The 19,820-nt window shown below is 40.6% G+C and overlaps 1 protein-coding gene across 2 annotated transcripts in view; it reads left to right on the top strand.

Annotated features, from left to right (window-relative positions):
* STK32B (serine/threonine kinase 32B) overlaps window positions 1–19,820 on the top strand; it is a 385,511-nt gene that overhangs the window by 241,694 nt on the left and 123,997 nt on the right. For both annotated transcript variants that reach the window (XM_025437605.3, XM_025437606.3), the window contains exon 4: window positions 15,330–15,503. In XM_025437605.3, coding sequence (XP_025293390.1) covers window positions 15,330–15,503 — 174 coding nt within the window. The remainder of the gene's footprint in view (window positions 1–15,329; window positions 15,504–19,820) is intronic.

The raw sequence follows: 19,820 nt of genomic DNA on the forward strand, positions 1-19,820 counted from the left end.
ATTGATCATAACAAGGTTTCAGACAAGATCAATATATTAGTGACTATATTTCTATATGCTAGCAGTAAAAAATCAAAAATTGAATTTAAAAATTGTATGATAATGTCAAAAATATGGAGTACTTAGGTATGATTCTAAATAAACATGTAAATAAATAAATAAATAAATAAATAAATAAATAAACAAACAAACAAACATGTAAAAGGCCTGCAATACCAAATAGCACAAAACACTGCTAAGAGAAAAGAGAGAAGACTTAAATAAGTGCAGAGATGTACCTTGTTCATGGAACTTAAGATTCAGTATTACTAAGGTGTCAGTTGTTTCCAAATTGATGCATAGATAACACACAATCTCAGTAAAAATTCCAGCAAACCCTTATGTAGGAATAGACAAGTTGTTTCTAAAATACATGTGGAAATGCAAAGAAAGCACTTAGGATAGTGAAAATAACTTTAAAACTTAACATAGTTACAGAACTAATACTACTTGATTTCGAGACTTATTATAAACATATAATAATCAAGACAGTGTTGACATCAAGATTGACAAACAGATCAATGGAACAGGATCAAGAGTCGAAAAGTATATACACAAATATTTGGTCAATCGAATTTTGTAAAAGGCCCTTGCCCTCATGGAACTAATTTTCAGTGGGTGAGGAGGGACAATATTCAGATAAAAGAAATAAATAGTTTAGGTGATATTAAGTGGTAATATAGGCTCAGCTTAGTCACTTCCTACCTAGCCTTCATGTTCTTCCAATTATCACAAAGAGATAGAGTAATTGATTCTGTTCCAATTTGTCAGATCATATTTTATGGTAGGCTTTCTAGTTATGATTTCAAGAGTCTGTTGTTTTCATTTTATTTAAGGAGGACATTTGATGTAATGAGCCCTGGGTGTTCTATGCAACTGATGCATCACTAAACTCTACTCTGAAACTAATAATATACTATATGTTAATTAACTAAATCTAAGAGAAAGAAAGAAAGAAAGAAAAGAAAAGGAAAGAAAGAAGAAAGAAAGAAAGAAAGAAAGAAAGAAAGAAAGAAAGAAAGAAAGAAAGAAAGAAAGAAAGAAAACTACCACTAATCAATTTTGATGTAAATATCTTCTTACTGCAAATACTTCTTACTTGGTGTCTGAGCAGTGTCTAACGCAGCCTGTGGAGGAGAATGTGAAGATGCCTTCTCAAAGGAGGTGCACTCTCTTCGAGAATTGTTTTATCCTTTTCCTACCTCCTGAACCCCCATGAATCCTTTGTTTGCTAACTCATGTTCACTCTTCAAATCTTAGCTCTGATATTGTTTCAGTGACTGCAGTCATCGTCCCTCCATCCATTTCTGCAGCAGTAATGCACAGAGGGTGCTTTAAAGACACTGGAAGAGTGGATGGAGGAATGGATGGGGCTCAAGGGCTAAGTTGAAGCCCTTTCCTGTGAGAAGGAAGCACCACCATGTGAGCAGTTCACTTTGAAGATAGCTGGGGCCCAGGCCATTGGTGGAGTGAGGATGAGAAGTCAGGGCTCACATTCAGGAAGTCAAGAAAGGCTATACAAAGGATTTCCAGCATTTTAAACGGGACCTGTTTCGTGGCCATGTACCTCTTCTGGGTGCTCCAACACACCACAGTCTGTCATCTGTTGTAGTGGTCCAAAAGCGTCTCTTTTCATCTAAGAACAAAGTGAGAACACAGTCAGCCTACATTTTAAAAGATATTTTTAATTTTTATCAAGTTTTGATGCCTTTAAAAAATTGAACACACTTGTTAAAATTCATGTCCTACTTTGGGGAGTTCAGCTAGGGACCCTCTCTTAATATGCTGTCTTGTCTACAAGGGTTCCATTTTGAGCACTTCCCTGGGGCTTCAGCTTAAAGACAGAGGATTTGATGTTCCAGAGTCTTCTATGTCAAATCTTGGGGGAACTCAGTGAAAATATTGTTATACATCATGCTTCTATGCTGAGAAGACCAAAGGACTTAAAACATTCTTTTATCTTTCATTTATTATTTTAATGGAATAGTAATTTCATATATTTTTCAAACTGTCTCTCATAGGTTTCTCATAACCACACTGTGATTTATTAATATTTTTAACAATAATCATACTACAAAGAAGGGAAATAGAGCTCAAAGACTTGACGTACTTGCCCAGAGAAGCACAGTTGGCAAATAGCAAGATGTGGTTTCCAATTCTGCTCTGTCCAGAAACCCAGCTCTTGTGTTTTTCTGCAGCACCAAACTGCCTCACAGTGAGAACAGGAGCCTGTGGGGTTTTCCAATTTCCTTGTTAATTGACTCCTATAGAGGACACTCTATAAATACTTGCTTAATTGCCAAGCATTTGGACTAGTTCCCACTGAATACCAGTGCCAGACTTTGGAACTGGCATAGGTTTCTCCAGACAAACTTTTATCTCACTGAATTCCTTCTTTCCAAATCCAAATCCTTATAATAAACATGGGGCTTTGAAAGCCAGTAGCTCTACCTGTTTTGTTTTGTTTTGTTTTGTTTTATTTTGTTTTTAAATAGAGCATAGGGCAGCCCCGGTGGCTTAGCGGTTTAGCGCCACCTTCCGCCCAGGGCATGATCCTGGAGACCCGGGATGAAGTCCCACGTTGGGCTCCCTGCATGGAGCCTGCTTCTCCCTCTGCCTGTTTCTCTCTCTGTCTCTAATAAATAAATAATATAAATAATATTAAAAAATAGAGTATAACAAACATGTTCAGTTTTGTATTGCAGGATGTTGAATTTAAATGTAAGCACTTAAAGTTTAGAAATAGGCTATATAGCCAAAAGGGGAAATAAAGAAATTCAATCAATAAAGTTCAACGCAGATATTAAGAGGAAGAAAAGTAAGAAAAAAGCATGGTAGATGGGAGTATTATATGAAAAGATCACAATAATTAACATATCCATTTCCACTATAGGTATAAGCATGTTCAATTTGCTAAAGGATTCCCATACTCTCTGTTTGGATATTTTAAAGTTCTATGTGTAGTCTACTTATAAGAGCCACAGGAAAAAAATGAAGATAGTAAAAATTTGAACATAATAACATGTAAAAAGACAGACCAAGAAAAGAATATAGGACAAAATTGATGTCCCAGCAATCAATCAATCAATCAATTTTTTAAAAGCATTTCTTCAGGATAGTGAGAATATAACTATAAAATCTAAGAAAAGTTATGTTTCTGAACTTGTGTGCTCCTGATATAAAAGTAAAAAATAAAAAAAATAAAAAAAAAAGTAAAAAATATATGAAGCAAAAATTTCTAGAGTTACAAGGAAAAATAACAAATCAAGTATTTGGTGAGTTTTTTAACTCACCTCTCTCATTGGTGGATGGATCAAAGGGATAGTAAGTAAGACACAATCAACAAGTTAAGTCGATAAGGATAAAAGGAACCCCACAGGAGACAAAATGAAGAGTCAGAGTCCTGGATGGAAGAAGGAACTCTCAGCGTATATACATGTCACAAGGTTAGTCTCCAATATATAAATAGCTTTTGCAAATAGCAAAGGAAAGGTCAAAAAGCCCTGTAAATAAATGGACAACAAATAAAGACAAGACAGTGCACAGAGGACAAGACCCAAGTGGCAAATGACTCTGGATAGATATCAGCTTCACTCATTGTTATAGGCTGAATTGTGTCCATTCAAAATTAATGTGTTAAAGTCTTAATCCCATTATCTCAGGATGTGACTATATATGGAGATAGGGCCTTTGAAGAAGTAATTAAGGTTCAATTAGGTTATTAGTTTGGGGTGGTATCCTGGTAAGATGAGGAAATCTGGGAACAAACATGTATAAAGGGGTGGACACACAAGGACATAGAAAGAAGGTGGCCATCTACATGCGAAGGAGAGAGGCTCCAGAGGAACCTAGTTCTGCCCGCACCTTGATCTCAGACATCTAGCCTTCCAAATTGTCAAAGAATACATTTCCATTGGTTATGCCACCAGCATGCAGCATTTTGTTCTGGTAGCCCTACAAATGAATACACTCTTAACTATGAAATGCTAATTAAAATTATACTGAGAACCATTTCACAACCAAAAGATTGCGTCGCAACTGCAGCACTTAAATGACATCAAGTGATTTGTAAGATGTGGGAAAGCAGAGAATTTAATGTAAATTTTATTGAGGTATAAGATCTGGGAAGAAGTACACAAATTATGTCTACATGGATGCTCACATGTGAATGCACCTTAATTCTGCACTTAGAACACCAGTCCTCCAAGGTCGTCTTTGCCCTTATAGTTATTGTCCCCTTCCTCAAAGGCAACCACTTTGGGGACTTTTAGTGTCAAAAAATTAAATTTGCCATATAATGATTGTCCTTCTCCGATTGACTTACTTCACTCAGCATAATACCCTCCAGTTCCATCCACGTCAAAGCAAATGGTGGGTATTCGTCATTTCTAATGGCTGAGTAATATTCCCTTGTGTGTGTATATATATGTGTGTGTATATATATATATATATATCACATCTTCTTTGTCCATTCATAAATGTTTATAACTAAACAGTGCGGGTGTTGTTCTGTATGTTGGCAAATTGAACTCCAATCAAAAATAAATTTATTATTAAAAAAAATAAACAGTGCTTGAGCTGCATTCCACTTTTTATTTAGCAGTTTTGTTTCCATTCATCTCAAAATATTTTCTGTTTAAAAATAATTTTCACCATTTCTTCATTGACCACTGGCTATTTAGGATTGTGTTGTTTAATTTCCACGAATTTGTGACTTTCCAAAATTTTCTTCTCTTGTTGATACCTGATTTCATTTCATTGTCATCCTGGAACATACTTCATATGATTTCAGTCATTTTAAGTTTACTGAGACCTGTTTTATGGTCTAACACATGGTCTGTCCTGAAGGATGTTTCATGTGTACTCAGAAGGATGTGTATTTGGCTATTATTATTGGTTGGGTGTTCTGTTGATGGTAGTGTGGGCTTTTGCCTTTGTCCTTTGGGATCAAATGCAGTTAAAGTCTTCTATTTCTTCGTCTTTTTCCTACTTTCTTATCCACTGTTGAAACTGGGGTGCTGTAGTCTTCAACTATGACTGTTCGTTTGCCAATTTCTTTCTTCAGTTCTGTCAGTTTTTGCTTTATATGTTTTCAGACTGCTTTTAGGTACATAGATACTTCATCATTGTAAATATATATATATATATGTTTGTTTCTAGTAACAATTTTTATCTTAAAGTCTATTTTGTCTGATATAGTATAGTCACTATAGCTCTCTTTTAGTTACTATTTGGATGTTAAATATTTTCCCATCATTTTACTTGAAGCTTAATTATTTCTTTGAATTTAAAGTGTGCCTCCTTCAGGGGCCCCACTCCCTTGTAAGTATTTTTTTTAAGTGCATGTTTTTCAAGAGAAGTTCTACCATTTGCTGTTTTCATTTAGCAGGTCATCAACATCTTCTCATGTTAGTAACTATAGATCTGCCTCTTCTAAAAAGTGAAAAAAAAAAAGTAAAACACAAATTCATAGTGTTGATGTACTGGAATTTATCTTACAGCTAATTTTTTCCCTCGGTTATAATAAGTAATGCTGGGATGCCTGGGTGGCTCAGCGGTTGGGCGTCTGCCTTTGGCCCGGGGCGTGATCCTGGAGACAGGGGATCGAGTCTGCATCTGGCTTCCCACGTGGAGCCTGCTTCTCCCTCTGCCTGTGTCTCTGCCTCTCTCTCTCTCTCTGTCTCTCATGAATGAATAAAATCTTTAAATAATAATAATAAAAAAATAAAGTAAAGTGTGCCTCTTGTAAACAGCATACAGTTGGATCATTTTTTAAAATCCAGCACACCAATCTCTGCCCTTTTAACTGCATTGTTTAGTCTATTTACATTAATTTAATTACTGATAAGGTAGTATTTATATGTGCCATTTTGCTATTTTTTCTTTATATCCTATGATTTTTCCCTTTCATTCCTCCATTCCTGCTGTTGTCTATGTAATACAAATATTTTCTAGTATATTTTAAAATTTTTCCTGTCATTTCTTTTCCTATATTTTTTAGTTATTTTCTTTGGGTTACCATGAAATTAATAATATTTTAAATGAAAATAGTTCCATATGTGTGTGTTGGCAATTTTTGTTTTGATTTAGTTTCAAAGTTACAGAAACTGCAAAAATATTACAAAGAATTGTATATGTGTTTTAAATGTATCCTCAAATTGTGAAAATCTTATTCCATTTTTATTCTCTGTGCATTTTTTGAGAACTGAAGTTCTCAATTTTAATCAAGTCCAATTTACCAATGCACTCTTATGAATAATGCTTTTAATATCCTGTTTAGAAATCTTTGTCTACCCTGAAGTCATGAAGATCTACTTTTTTCTAGAAGTTTCAGTGTTTTTACATCGCACATTTAGATCTATAATCCATTTGAAATTGGTATTTATGTATGATATGTGATGTTTGTCAGAATTCACTTTTTCCCATATGGATATCCAGTTCCAGTTGATATAAAACCATTTACTAAGAAGACCTTCCACTTGACACAAGTTAAAATGACCCTCCTCCTTTAAAAAAAAAATAAGTCTAGTACCTGCCTTTCAGTAAGCTAAAATTTTTGGTGGCTGTTTGATCTCTAGTGAAATAGGTATAACTGTGTGTACCTCTGGAGTTAATATAAGGATTATAAGAGTAAGCATGTGGTATATGTGAATCACTCTATGTTTGCTATAAGAATGCTAGCTTTATTTATTATTCACTCATTCTCATAATCAGTATGCTTAAAGTCTCCTATGTGCTATCCACTATACTAGTTCCTCAGTTCACTTTAGGTGATCCCATGGAGACAGGAACGTGGATTCTGTTCTTTATGTGCATTATCCAAAGCATCTAGACTAGCATCTGACATATAGTTGTTGCTCAGTGAATATTTGTATAATAAATTACCTTGTTCATGTAAGCACAAGAAGAAATATATTGAGAGCCTCATTGCACTATTACTTATAATGAGGAAAAAGCAATTTATGCATGGTAATATGGCATAGGATGACATATTAAAAATGGTTCAAATAATAATGAGGTATAAATGAGTCAAACATCACAGCTTCCAAATACATGAAGCACAAATTGATAAGAGCTGAAAGGAGAAACAAAAAAAAATCCACAATTATCACTGAGGACTTTGACAATTATTACTAGCCACCATTGATAGAACTTTTAGATAGAAAGTCAGTGAAGATATAAGAACTGAAACATGTCAACCAATAACATCTAACTGACATTTACAGAACATCTCACCCAGTAACAGCAGGATGTACTTGTTTTCCAAATGCCCATGGAACATTCATACAGATATACCAATTCCTGGGTCACAAAACAAGCCTCAACAAATTTTTAAAAATGAAATCATGACAAAGCATGTTCTCTGCGCATAACAGAAACAAAGTGGAAATAAATAACAGAAAGACAACAAGAAAAATCTCCAAATACATAGAGAATAAGCACAAATTTCTAACAATTCTTGGGTCAAAGAAGAATCCTCAAAACAAATAAAGATAAATACATGAATGAAAAGGAAAACACAACATATCAAAGTTTGTGTAATTCAGCTAAAGCAGTGATGATGGTGTTGATAGTTCTAAATGCTTGCGTTAGGAAAGGGGAAAGGTCTTAAATTAATAATCTAATTTTGATCTCAAAAAACTAAAAAAATGAAGAAAAAAATAAACCCAAAGCAAGCAGAAAGAAAGAAATAATCAAGAGTGGAATAAATGATATTGGAAATGGGAGAGCAATAGAAAAAAAATCAATGAAACAGCTGGTTGTTCAAAAAAAAAATTAGAAAGTCTGATAAGCTTCTGGCAAGACTGACAAATAGAAGCTGAAAGAAAACACAAGTCATGCATATCAGAAATAAAACAGAGGCTATCACTCCAGATCCTGCAGCCATTAAAAGAATAATAAGGGAGTACTGTGAACAATTTCATACTCATAAATTTGACAACTTAGAAGAAATAGACCAATTCCTCAAACCCCACAGACTACCAAAACTGGACCAAAAAAAAAAAACTAACCCAAATAATCCTACAACTGCTAAAAAAAGGAATTCATAATTTAAAATCTCCTGAAAACAAAATTCCATGCCCAGATGGTTTCCCTGGAGAATTATATCAAATATTTAAGGAATTAGGACCAATTTTTAAAAAGATTTTTTATTTATTTATGAGAGACACAGAGAGAAAGGCAGAGGGAGAAGCAGGTTCCCTGCAGGTAGTCTGATGTGGAACTTGATCCCAGGACACCAGGATCACACCCTGAGCGGAAAGCAAACACTCAACCACTGAGCCACCCAGGTGCCCCTAACACCAAATTTTTTATATACAATCTCTTCCAGAAAACAGAAGAAAAGTAAATGTTTCCCAGTTCATTTTATGGAATGTGAATTACTCGGACACCAAAAGCAGATGAGGGTAGTACAGTAAGAGAACTACAGATCAATATTTCTCATGAATACAGATGTATACAGAGAGCCCTCCACAGTGTGAACGACCATGATTCACTTCCCATTCTTCTACTCAATGTCTCCTTTAAAAAAAAAATGCGAGTTATACATTTATTTTGGAATTCAGCCCAAGGAGGGGAGGTTTGGCTTTATCTCATGTGCCCACATGTGCACACTGGGTTGTCCACCCTGCTCTGCCCACTGCTTGCTTGAACTGGGAAGGTCAGAGCTGCCATTCCTCGCTCACAGTTTGTCCAGGTGAATGGGTACATGAACTTCTCCATTATTCCACACTTTTCCTCTCTGTCTTTTCCATCAGTCTTAGTTAGCCATTGCAAAACCTTTAGAGGCATGCAGGATACAAATTAAATAAAATCGTTAAGCCACAGGAACTATGTTCTGCATTTGCAGAGATTGATACACTTTACAGTCTGCAAAGCCCTGCTGCAGAGCAGTAGGTGGCGGAAAAGCTGAGCTTGCAGTTCACCTTTGCATGGTCCCACAAGTGCTCCTACCCCCAAACTGCCTGGGCCTGGAGAGTGGGATGGTATTTGAGAGTATCCCCTTGCTGACACTTGGCTTGCAGGAGGCAGATGGCAGCCAGTCAGCAATGCTGACTTCTGGGAAGGTGACAAGGACAGAATCAGCCTGATGTGGAGAACAATGAGGGCCAGGCTGTGTGAATGGCTTGAACACTTCTGTGGCTCAATTCAGATTTTTTAAAAAGGTTATTATTGCAAATGTTATTAAAGACTTCTATGTATCAAGCACAATTCAGGTTTGATAAGTTCCTTGTTATTTGTACAATATGAGCTGACGGAAGGCCCAGCATCCCATTATTGGATTTCTGAGCCTAAGGGAGTATTTTTAGCTGTTCTGTTGCAGCATGTTCAATCTCTGAGAATCACTGGCAGTGAGCGTGGTGGGCGAGCCCTCCTCTCTGTCTGCTCCCCCTTGGAGATTGGATTGCACAGGAAATGGTCTGAGAGATGCTCAGCTCCTTGTCCCAGCAGGTGCCCCACAATAAGGACACAGGAGGTGAAAGTCAGAGACAGGAGACACGTGGCTTGCTCCAGGTGCCGGGGCTTCCAGAAGACTAACCCACAAGGCATCTCCTGGCTTGGCTTCTTTCGCCTAGGGAAGAAAAGGGGTGAAAGGCATGTGTTTTGAATGGCTGAATGGTGCCAAGCTGCTGGAGATTAAGAAAGGTTTATGATTTCCTGCAGAAGGGGCTGAGCTGGGCTGAGGTGTCCTTTCCTTCCCACGCCTCCCCTGCCACTGACAATATATGGTTGGCTGGCAGTTTCCTGGCACCAGGTGTAAGCAAGGTGAGATGAAGTAAGGGAGAGCTGGGGCAGGTGTGCCGACTTGGACTTCCCCCTGGACACAGTACCTTGGTCATACGTGCTCATGTATCTTCTCACATATGGATAACATGGCTGGCCTTAAGTGTGAAAGCCTCCTGAGGTTGGTTCTAAAGGACACAATGTGTTACTGAGTTAGGGGTCTCACCTGGACTGGGGACAAGTCAGCCTCTCTTGGCCTTGGTTTCCTCCATTGGAAAAATAAGGGACATATTGTTTGACTTGCATGATTAAATAGGTTAAGTGTTGAGGAATGATGGGAGGTCTGTGGAGAGCACCCCTCCATCCCACCTGAGTTTGGGACCACTCTAGAGATGCCACGGGACTCAGACCCATGGAAGTAAAAATACCAGCATTGTAGCAGACACAGTTGATTGAAAAACTTGGCTTTAGTTCTGCATCCAAAAGAGCTTGCTAACACTTTGGCTTTGAAATGGAATCACCCTGAGGATATGGGCTCACCTGCAAGCCTCATCTCCACTGACCAGGCCCCTAGCCTTGGCAGGGAGTGGACTGAGTACAAGCCCTCTGTGAACAATCCAGAAGCCCAGTGGGACCCAGAAGGGACTGAGCTGAGTACATTGGCAACTCCTTCCAAATAGCTCATCAGACAGGTCACTTCTGCTCCCTGCATGGGAGTGAGGCCATGGAGAGAGGCTGGGAGAGTTGCTCTCAGGCCAATGGGAGATCCTTGTCTCTGTGAGGAGTGGAGGCCAGACAAAAAGGAAGCTCCAGTAAGCAATGACATCAACAACATGCAGAACCCAGAGCCCAACAGAGCTTGCTTCCATTCAGTCTTCCACTGTCCCTATCTCCTTCCTCACTGCCTTCTCCCTGGTCCCAGCCTCCTGCAGAGTAACAGACTGGCCTGCCTCACAGGCTGTGGGTACTTTGTTTATGACCCATTCATTCCTGAGTGTGGGATGCTGTGAGCAATATGAAAATGCAGGGGGACAGTGCCAAATAAGCCTGGCCCTGTGCAAAGAGAGATGGCTGCCTGGTGAGGAGAAGAGACCAGGAGAGAGAGGATCCCCATGCCACGGGGGAAGTGCTGCCAGAGCTTCAGGCAGGAATTCTAGATTCTGGAAATGGGTTCTCTTGGGTCAACTGCCATTTCCTGGGAAATATTCTTTAACCTTGCTGAGTCTCAGTGTCCAGATCTGTCCAAGATAACTCCTACTAATGTCTTCCTCAAAGGGCTGTTGGGAGACTGAAATGAGTTAGCACACATAAAGCACTTAGAACAGTGCTGAGTGCATCATAGGCACCTTATCAGAACTATTATACCATATTTGGTATCAGGGACCAAAAAGACTGTTGTTACCCAACTCAGTCTTCCAGGGTTAGGGAGGGCTTCTAAGAGCAAGAGCATGAGTCTAAATCAGGGTTTTTCAAACATGGCAATGTGGACATGTGGGGCCAGGTCATTCTTTTTTGGCAGGGGGGTTGTCCTGTGCCTTGGAAGAGGCTTAGCAGCATCCTTGGTCTCTACCCACTCGATGCCAGTAGCACGTTTCCTAGTTGTGACAACCAGAAGTATCTCCAGACCTTGCTGAATGTCCCAGGGGAGCAGCGTTGCCCCTGATTGGAAAGCACTTTCCACTCTGAGAAGGTAAGGGCAGTCAAGAGCAGAGAGATGGGAATAGTGGATGTTGTGAGTGAACTTAGAGTAACAGTATTGAGCTCCTTGGGAATCTAAGGTCCACATCCAGTGTGAGAAATGGGTCTGCAGCAGTGGATTATCCAGGGTACTTGTTATGGCACATGATATCAAACTCCAGCCTCTTTCTGATTGTCCCAAACTTAGGCAAACCATTTAGGTCAACCTCTTCCACCGAGTCCCAGCTTCTGACATGGGGCCGATGTGTAGTAGAAACCTTCTATTTGTAGGGGTGTGGATGAGCTCACATTTGTGACATGGTCCCTGAGGGCATTCACCAGGTGTTCTCTAAATTTATCTTTTCATTGAGAAAGCTCATCCGTGAACATGACACCAGATCACTTTGCTTGCCCCCACATAGCACTGCTTTTATAGGTTGGGACTTTGAAGTCTTCCATATATCTTGAAGCATATCATACAAAAAAAAAAAAAATCCCTGTTAAACGTGTTACCCTGTGTAGAGCTATTTTATGTAGATCATTGTTTGCCACAATACAAAATGCCATCTTTGTAAGAACCTAGTGGGAGAAATTTTCTTCTGGCTTCAGTACCAGGAATAATCATGCTTTTCCCAAACAACTGATTTTTTTTTTTTCCCATGTTGATCCTGAACCATACATAAGGCTGATGGTGTTTCTCACTTTGCTCTGGTTGTCGGGAAGGTGATGGCCTGTTTCAGGCAAGTTCTTTGAGCATGAATTAGGGTATTTTTACCTGCTTACATTTTCTTGAATTCCCTTTTTATTCTTTGACCTGATTTCTGGCTTACTTATTTTTAAATTTATTAAGTTATATGTATTTTGCAAATAACTTTTAAAGCTTCTTTGGAAAAGATTGGAAATCAGTAAAAATAAAAATAAAAATAAAGTTTTATACCAGACATTGGGTCCTTTGTGCTGGTCTGTTTTGATGTCCAGGCCAGGACTAATGCTTTCCAAAACTCCTGAACTTCTTTGATGTTGGAAAGTGAGCCTAATTGCCCAAGTTTCTCCATGGGTCAGCGTGATGATGAGATGGGGTGTCAATTTCTCATTTGTGGTCTCCATCATTTCCATGACAATGTGCAGCATTATCATGAGAGAACATACTTAGAATTCCAGTCCAAGAAGAGGCAAAAGAAACAATGGAACAAGTCTGTGAAATAGCAGAAAACTGCAGAGATAAATGAAAGGTCATTCTCTGTCCTGAGTCTCCTTGGAGATGTAGAGTCCATCGCCCAGGGCAAAATAAATAAAAATTAAAAATAAAGGATCTGGAGTAAGAGAAAGCAACAACCTGACTTATTACTTAAATGATTGCTCTCTTTGCATTTTGAATTTCCTCTTTAAATTCATTCCGATCTGCAAGTTTCTCTCCTAAAAATTCATATTGCTCCTCCAAAGAGTTCTGGCGGAATATTGAATGAGATACCCTTTAACAGTCTCGCTATGAACAAGAGTGCAGAGCTCACTGGTTATTAATGTAATGTTTCAATAGTCTTTCAACTATTAGAATACAAATTGGGCATCCATTTATAGCTGATTCCTGTAGTTCCTTTTTGAACATCTAAACCCTTCTCTCCAGGAGCAAATATGTGGAAAGATGTACCAGATGATTCTTTCAGTTCCAAATGACAGAAACACGGTGTCCAGTAGCTGAGAAAGTGGGGTCTTGGCCCATGTAAATGTGAAGTTCGGGCTTCTGCCCAGGCTGGAGCCAGCACCTCCAACACCCTTTCTGTGTGTGTTTAGCTCTCAGCCTGCTTGACCCTCTGCAGCTTCACACCCAGATGGGTCCTACTCCCCACTTTCAGCAAGAGGATTCCAGGCAGCCTCTTAGTCACAACATCTAGCCTGGCAAACCCAGAGGAGGAAGTTTTTCTTTCATGGATTCCAGGGAGCACCCCCAAGGGGTCCTGAGGAGCCAACACCAGCAGCCAGGGGATGTGTATACACCTCCTAGTCAGCCCAGGTCTCTGATCTGCTTATCTCTTTGTTGAAAGGGAGGAGCGGGAATCATCGGACAGCACCGGGAGGAACTCCTAAAGTGAATCAGAGGTGTGGGAATGGAGGGCTTTATGAGACCACACTACACACACTAGTGATGCCTCTCCTAAACTCTTTTTGCACATAAACCAAAAAACCCCACTTCATCATACGAGTCCAGTATGGCCATGATACCAAATCTGGGTCAGGGCAGTGTAGGTAGGAAAATATGGGCTAGTGTCACTTGGAACATGATATGCAAAATCCTACAAGAGATATTGGCAACCCAAGTCCAGGAAACACACCCAGCTTACAGAAGCACACAGTGTGTGCATCACAGCAGCACCTAATGGTGGGGAGAGTCAGGGTCTGGGTTCCTTTTGTTGACTCGTTTAGTCCCTTCATCATTCTGGGGCTCAGTTTCCTCTTCTGTCGAATGAGGGGAATGGCCTGGCTGGCCCAGGTCTAATATTCAAGGGCCTAAGACACAGGTCTCTAAGCCTTCACGATAACAATCTGTCACTCTATGATGATTGTTCAGGCTTCCCTATTAACCTTCCACGATTCTGTATGGAATGTGAGAACATTTTGCAATGCTGAGATTCTACTTTACAATTGTTTAACACCTTTCTGAGGTTCATATATCAGCTCTTCAGTCCTTAGGAAGCCTAAATGCATTTTGTAAAAACGAACTAAGTACTGGGTCAGTTTTCTATCGCTAAAAACAACAACAAAACAAAAAGCCCCCTCAATTTCAGTGGCTTAAAAACAGCTATTTTATTATCTTGTGTTCTGTGTGTTAACTGGGCTCCACTGGGCAGTTTTCCTGCTCCATCTGATGCCAGCTGGGGCTGCAGAGGCTCCCAGTGCCTGAGGTGGCTCACTCCCACAGTTACCAGTTGTTGCTGGTTTTCCCTGGTTGCTCAGCCAGGGCTGTTGACTGGAGCCCCTTTGTTTTCCTTCTCATGGCCTCTCCATGGGGTTTGTGCTCTGGCTGGGTCCTGGGAGGCAGTTTAAGGAGAAACTGCCAGTTCCCTTGAGATCTGGGTGTGGATTTGCCAGAGCATCACTACATTCAGGGTCACATACAGAACCAAGCTCTGTGTTGAGGAATAGCGCACGGTGGGATTCCATCCCACCAACAGAGGCATGTTGGGGAGGGGGATGCAGCTTTGGAGACTACCTCCTACAAGTCCTGAAAACACCCAATTAAAGCAGGTACTAAAGACAATGGAATAAACACAATGAAGTATTATTCAGCCATAAAAAAGAATGAAGTCTTGCCATTTGCAATACCATGGATAGAGCTAGAGTGTATTAGGCTAAGTGACATAAGTCAGTCAGAGAAAGGCAGATACCATATGATCTCCTTTATGTGTGGAATTTAAGAAACAAAAAGAAAATCATGCAGGGGGCAGAAAGTAGAGATAGAGATAAACCAAGAAACAGACTTAACTCTAGAGAACAAACTGGTTACAGAGAGGAGGTGGGCGGGGGAGGGAGTGCATGAGAGATAATGGGTTAAGGAAAGCACTTGTCAGAATGAGTACTCAGTGCTGTATGGAAGTGTTGAGCTGCCATATTATACACCTGAAACTAATATTATGCTGTATGTTAACCAGCTGGGATTTAAATTTTAAAAATCATTTATTAAAAAAATAAAAACAAAGTCATATGCTAGTGTCTAGTATTGGTTAAAATGCCATTGGCTGACCAGAGCCTGTTGATAGAGCCCTGTGACTTTGGGGGCACCCATGCTTCTCTCTGAGTCTCAGATTGCTCTTCTGTAAAATGGGAGCATGGATCTTGAGGATGTTGGAGTATCTCCATCCCTCACCTTCTCTGTCCCTCTGTGCCCATAGGTACTCCTTCCAAGACGAGGAAGACATGTTCATGGTGGTGGACTTGCTCCTGGGTGGGGATCTACGCTACCACCTGCAGCAGAACGTCCATTTCACCGAGGGGGCGGTAAAGCTGTACATCTGTGAGCTGGCGCTGGCCCTGGAGTATCTGCAGAGGTTCCATATCATCCACAGGTGACTGGGCTGCTGGAGGGGTGCCTGGGGATGGTGGCCCACTGGGCAGCAGCACGGGGTGGGAGCAGTCTGGGGCAGTGCAGGGCATTCTCTTGCTGACATTTCTTAGAAGTGGCAACACATGGAACTAATAAACAGAACAACAGATTACTGCTCTTACATTCTCCACAGACAGCCCACTCCCTTGTCACTGCATCTGAGGGGGAACACCCCACTGTGGAGAAATATGGCTGGTGGTTGGCCTTGGCTTCGCTCTTCCAGTGTGACTTTGGAAGTCTGGAATGTTCTGTCCCTCCAGTCTCAGGTTAGAAAGGTCACATGGCATTAGTTGGGAGCATGAGGGGATCTACTCTTCCTTTCCATACTTTGAAATCAGTGCTGTGCCTTGTAGAAGATTCTTTCTCTTGGGAAGCTTCAGTGCTGACTCTGGGCTTTGGATATAAGCTCAGTTTCTGCGGCTTCCTCGGGGCCTTGGCTTCTCCCTGCCTGTGGACGGCTCTGTCACTCCAGCCAAGCAGGCAAAGTGAGTTTGTCTACAGAGTCAGGAGACCAGGGAGTGGCTTTGGAAGGCGATGGTATCACGAACAAAGTCTTCTTGCTCTTCCTAGAGGAGGAGGCTGGCATGAGTGGTTCCAGATTTGTTCATCTGGGGGTCTTGCACTGTGTCTAGCTGCCCTCCTTCTAACTTAAACAGTTTTGGAAGACATGGTAAAGAAAGTTTTGACCCTCTAGGTAAAGATGGTAGATCAGGCACACACACACACACACACACACACACACACACACATACACACACACCCCTAGTTTGTTCCTCCTGAAACTCCAATAAAACAACAAGAACATTTGAAAAATGACAAACTTCAAGGATGGGGAAGACTAAAGAGGAAACTACAGAAACATGAAGGGATCTGAGAGAAGAGGGAGAGCAGTGAATGAATAGCATCCAAGAATGTAAATTCCAGACTGTCACTGGGGTGAACACTGATGGATGCTGAAGAATCTCCCAAAGGTGCAAGAATTGACAGTAATCAGCATCTATGGAAGGAGGACGAGAGGCTAAAAAGAGACTAAAGTAAGGTTTGAAAGCCTTTTAGGAAGTCCTGAGAACCCAGAGCTGCTTGCCCACTGTGAATAACTCGATGGCTGAATAATCTGAGTAAGTTTACCCCAGCAGAAGACTAAGATTTGCTCCCTAGAGATGGTACAATAGCAAGTGTCTACATTGAAGGACATCAAGCCGACTTGGGACACTGTGCTGAAAATACTACACCAACCAGATGCTAAAATACACAGCTTCCCCCCATTCCAGCTGACTCTGAGAGTGGTACATTGATGCCTTCCTCCAGGCAGGACACTGTGATTTCAGTGAGGATGTGACTTCAGTGGAGATGAGCCAAGACAAGATACTGTGACGTCACAGCTTCCCCACCACCCCTTACCGTGTAGTCCACAACCAACAAGCCCTACTCACTTGCCTTTAGCTGCCACCTAGGTTACCAACAACCAAAGGTTATCAGATATCCCAAAAAATCTTCTGGCACAAACAGTGAGGTCCAAACAATCAAATGGAAAGAGGAAAAAAAAAAAAAGAACTTGGAATGAACGGACACTATGCAAGGAGAAGAAAATATGCAGATAACTATGATCAGTATTTCACAGAAAGATTTTTGCAATTATAAAATAAGGAACATCATGTTTATTTAAAATTCAGAGGACAAACATCAGAGCTCTTACAAGTTAAAAATATGATGGTAGAAATGAAAAACTCAAAAGATGTGTTAGAAGACAAAGTTGACATTCCTCATATAGTAAAACAGAAAGACAAATAGAAAATATGAGAAAAGACCTAAGAAAATGAGAGAGCAAATCAAGTAACTCCAATATCTGAAGAGAGAGAGAGAAGAGAGAAACCATAGCAAGAGAAATCATCAATAAATAAATACAGAATATCTCTGGGACCAGAAACACATGAGTTTCCAGATTGAAGGGACACAGTGCAGGGACCAGAAAGAGATGCCCATCAAAACAAACTTCAGATCCTATAAGCTTCTGAACAAGAGTGGCAGGATATAAAGGTAGAGGAATTGGTTTGTTTAGGGTTCATCAAGCGCTAGAAGGCAGTGGAGACACACCAGTCAATCAAGCATGAGGGTGCATGTTTTCACAAGTTCAAGGTCTCCAAAAAACGTACCTCATGTTCACCTTGTCTCAAGTAACTATCAGAAAAAGAGGTGGACTCCATGAAAATGAAGGACCAAGTCAAGAATGAGAATGAGACAGAAGATGAAGTGGAGCTCTAGCAGAGGAGAGAGGCGTAAGGAATCTCCAGGATGGTGAGGAAGGGAGGTTCAAGGATGTCGGCTGTGCCCACAGTGTAGACCCTGACCAGTGCTGATTGAGTGGATCAGAAGACACTGGGACAGACTTCGGGAAGCATGGGCAGATGGCACTCCTGATGCATCTGGATGCCTTGAGAGGAAGTTATTTAGCTGGTGAATAATCTGAAGTTGAATAAATGAGAAGTTTAGAAAAAAGCTCAACAAAAAATAACAGTTATTATTAACTCCAGGGAATGGAAATGTTGTACAGGACGTCAGCTTACAACATGAACCAGCTCTGTAGAGCATAATCATAATCACTGCAGCCCTGAGAGTCGATCTAACCAAGAATACAATAGTCCATTGGGGAACGGCAGGATGCAAGGATGCGTGTGTCTCTTGGGGGTTGCGGGGAGGAGAGACTGCTACATCCTCATCTTCCGCGGTGGAAGGCCAACAGATGGAGCCTGAAGTGCAAAAGTAGTCTCTCTCATTGCTAGAGAAGGAACTAAACATACCAAAATTGTCACCTGAACGAGATGGATGGATGGAGAGGGAGAGATGGGAAGAAAGGGATTGGGATTGTTGCTGTATTGTAACAAAACTTGCAGAAGTGTTGATCCTTTGAATTATTTCCATGTATAATTTTAATACAAACAACAAACATAACACAATGAATAATAGCAAGAAGAAGGAAGAGGAAGTTGTAGCAGTGATAGTCGTATGGAGTAGTGAATGGGGTTGTTCAGCGCAATGCAGAGAGTGTTCGCTGAGGATGCGTTGTTCATGCACTTGGTTGCTCATAGCCATTGCACACAGCCACTCCAGACTCTGTGTTTGCAAGCACTGTGCTATGTTTGTTGAGGAAGGTCATCCCATGCCAGAGTAGCCTCTGTGGGCCAGCTGGGCTTTTTTGTAGGTGCTTAAAGGAGCAAGTTCTTTCCCAATCTGTTATACGAATGTCACTCATGAATTATCACAGCCGTTTCTGCACTAGTGTGCAAGAGATGATCAATCTGCCTAATTTCCCCCAGACATCGAGTCATGTGGACCTGGGTGCGATGGATGCCAACTTCTCAGAGCAGAGCCAGGGATAGGCCAGGCAGAAATTGGAACTGTCACATAAGAGCGTGACAGTTGGAACCACTTTTTTACTTCAGCAAATGTTTTTAAGTCACTCCGTGAGGTTGTCTGTCCTCAGATTTCAGATCTACCCTGGAGACAAGGAGCTAGCCAACAACTTAGAGAAATTGTTAAAAACCTGCTAAGTGGGATTATCTTACCATTTCTAAAATGGTAGACTTGGCAGAGGTTTGAGTCAGCTTCTTTCCCTCCCATATAGTTCAATAAATCACTTGTTCAATGTGTCTGTGTGTTCAGACTTGAAATTATGTGTCATACACACTGTGCATAGGCATATATGATAATGCTGTGCATTGTGTTGTGTTAACTCAACAGACGAATTTATAAATCTCCCACTTCTTATGTGCCAGAACTACCCATGCTATATTTTATACACATAAATGAATGTTGCTTTTTTTGAAAGTAGCCACACTGGAGGGGTGCCTGGGAGATGCAGTCGGTTAAGCCTCTGACTCCTGGTTTCAAGTCATGATCTCAGGATTATGAGATCGAGCCCCCTTGTCAGGCTCTGTGCTCAATACAGTAGGCTATGCACAGGGCAGTCTGCCTGGTATTTTGTAGCACACATCTTTTCTTTGCCTGGAGAATGGACTTTGAAACCTGCTATTTAATCTTTTTTAAAAAATATTTATTTATTTATTTATTTATTTATTTATTTATTTATTTATTTATTTATGAGACAGTGCAAGCAAGAGGAGGGACAGAGGGAGAGAGAGAATCCTCAAGCAGACTCCACACCGAATGCAGAGCCAGATGTAGGGCTCGATCCCAGGACCCTGAGATTATGAACTGAGCTGAAGTCAGGAGTTGGATGCTTAACCAACTGAGCCATCCAGGCACCCTTAATCTTTTTTAT

This window comes from Canis lupus, chromosome 3, assembly GCF_003254725.2.
Source record: "Canis lupus dingo isolate Sandy chromosome 3, ASM325472v2, whole genome shotgun sequence".
Classification (NCBI taxonomy): Eukaryota; Metazoa; Chordata; class Mammalia; order Carnivora; family Canidae; genus Canis; species Canis lupus.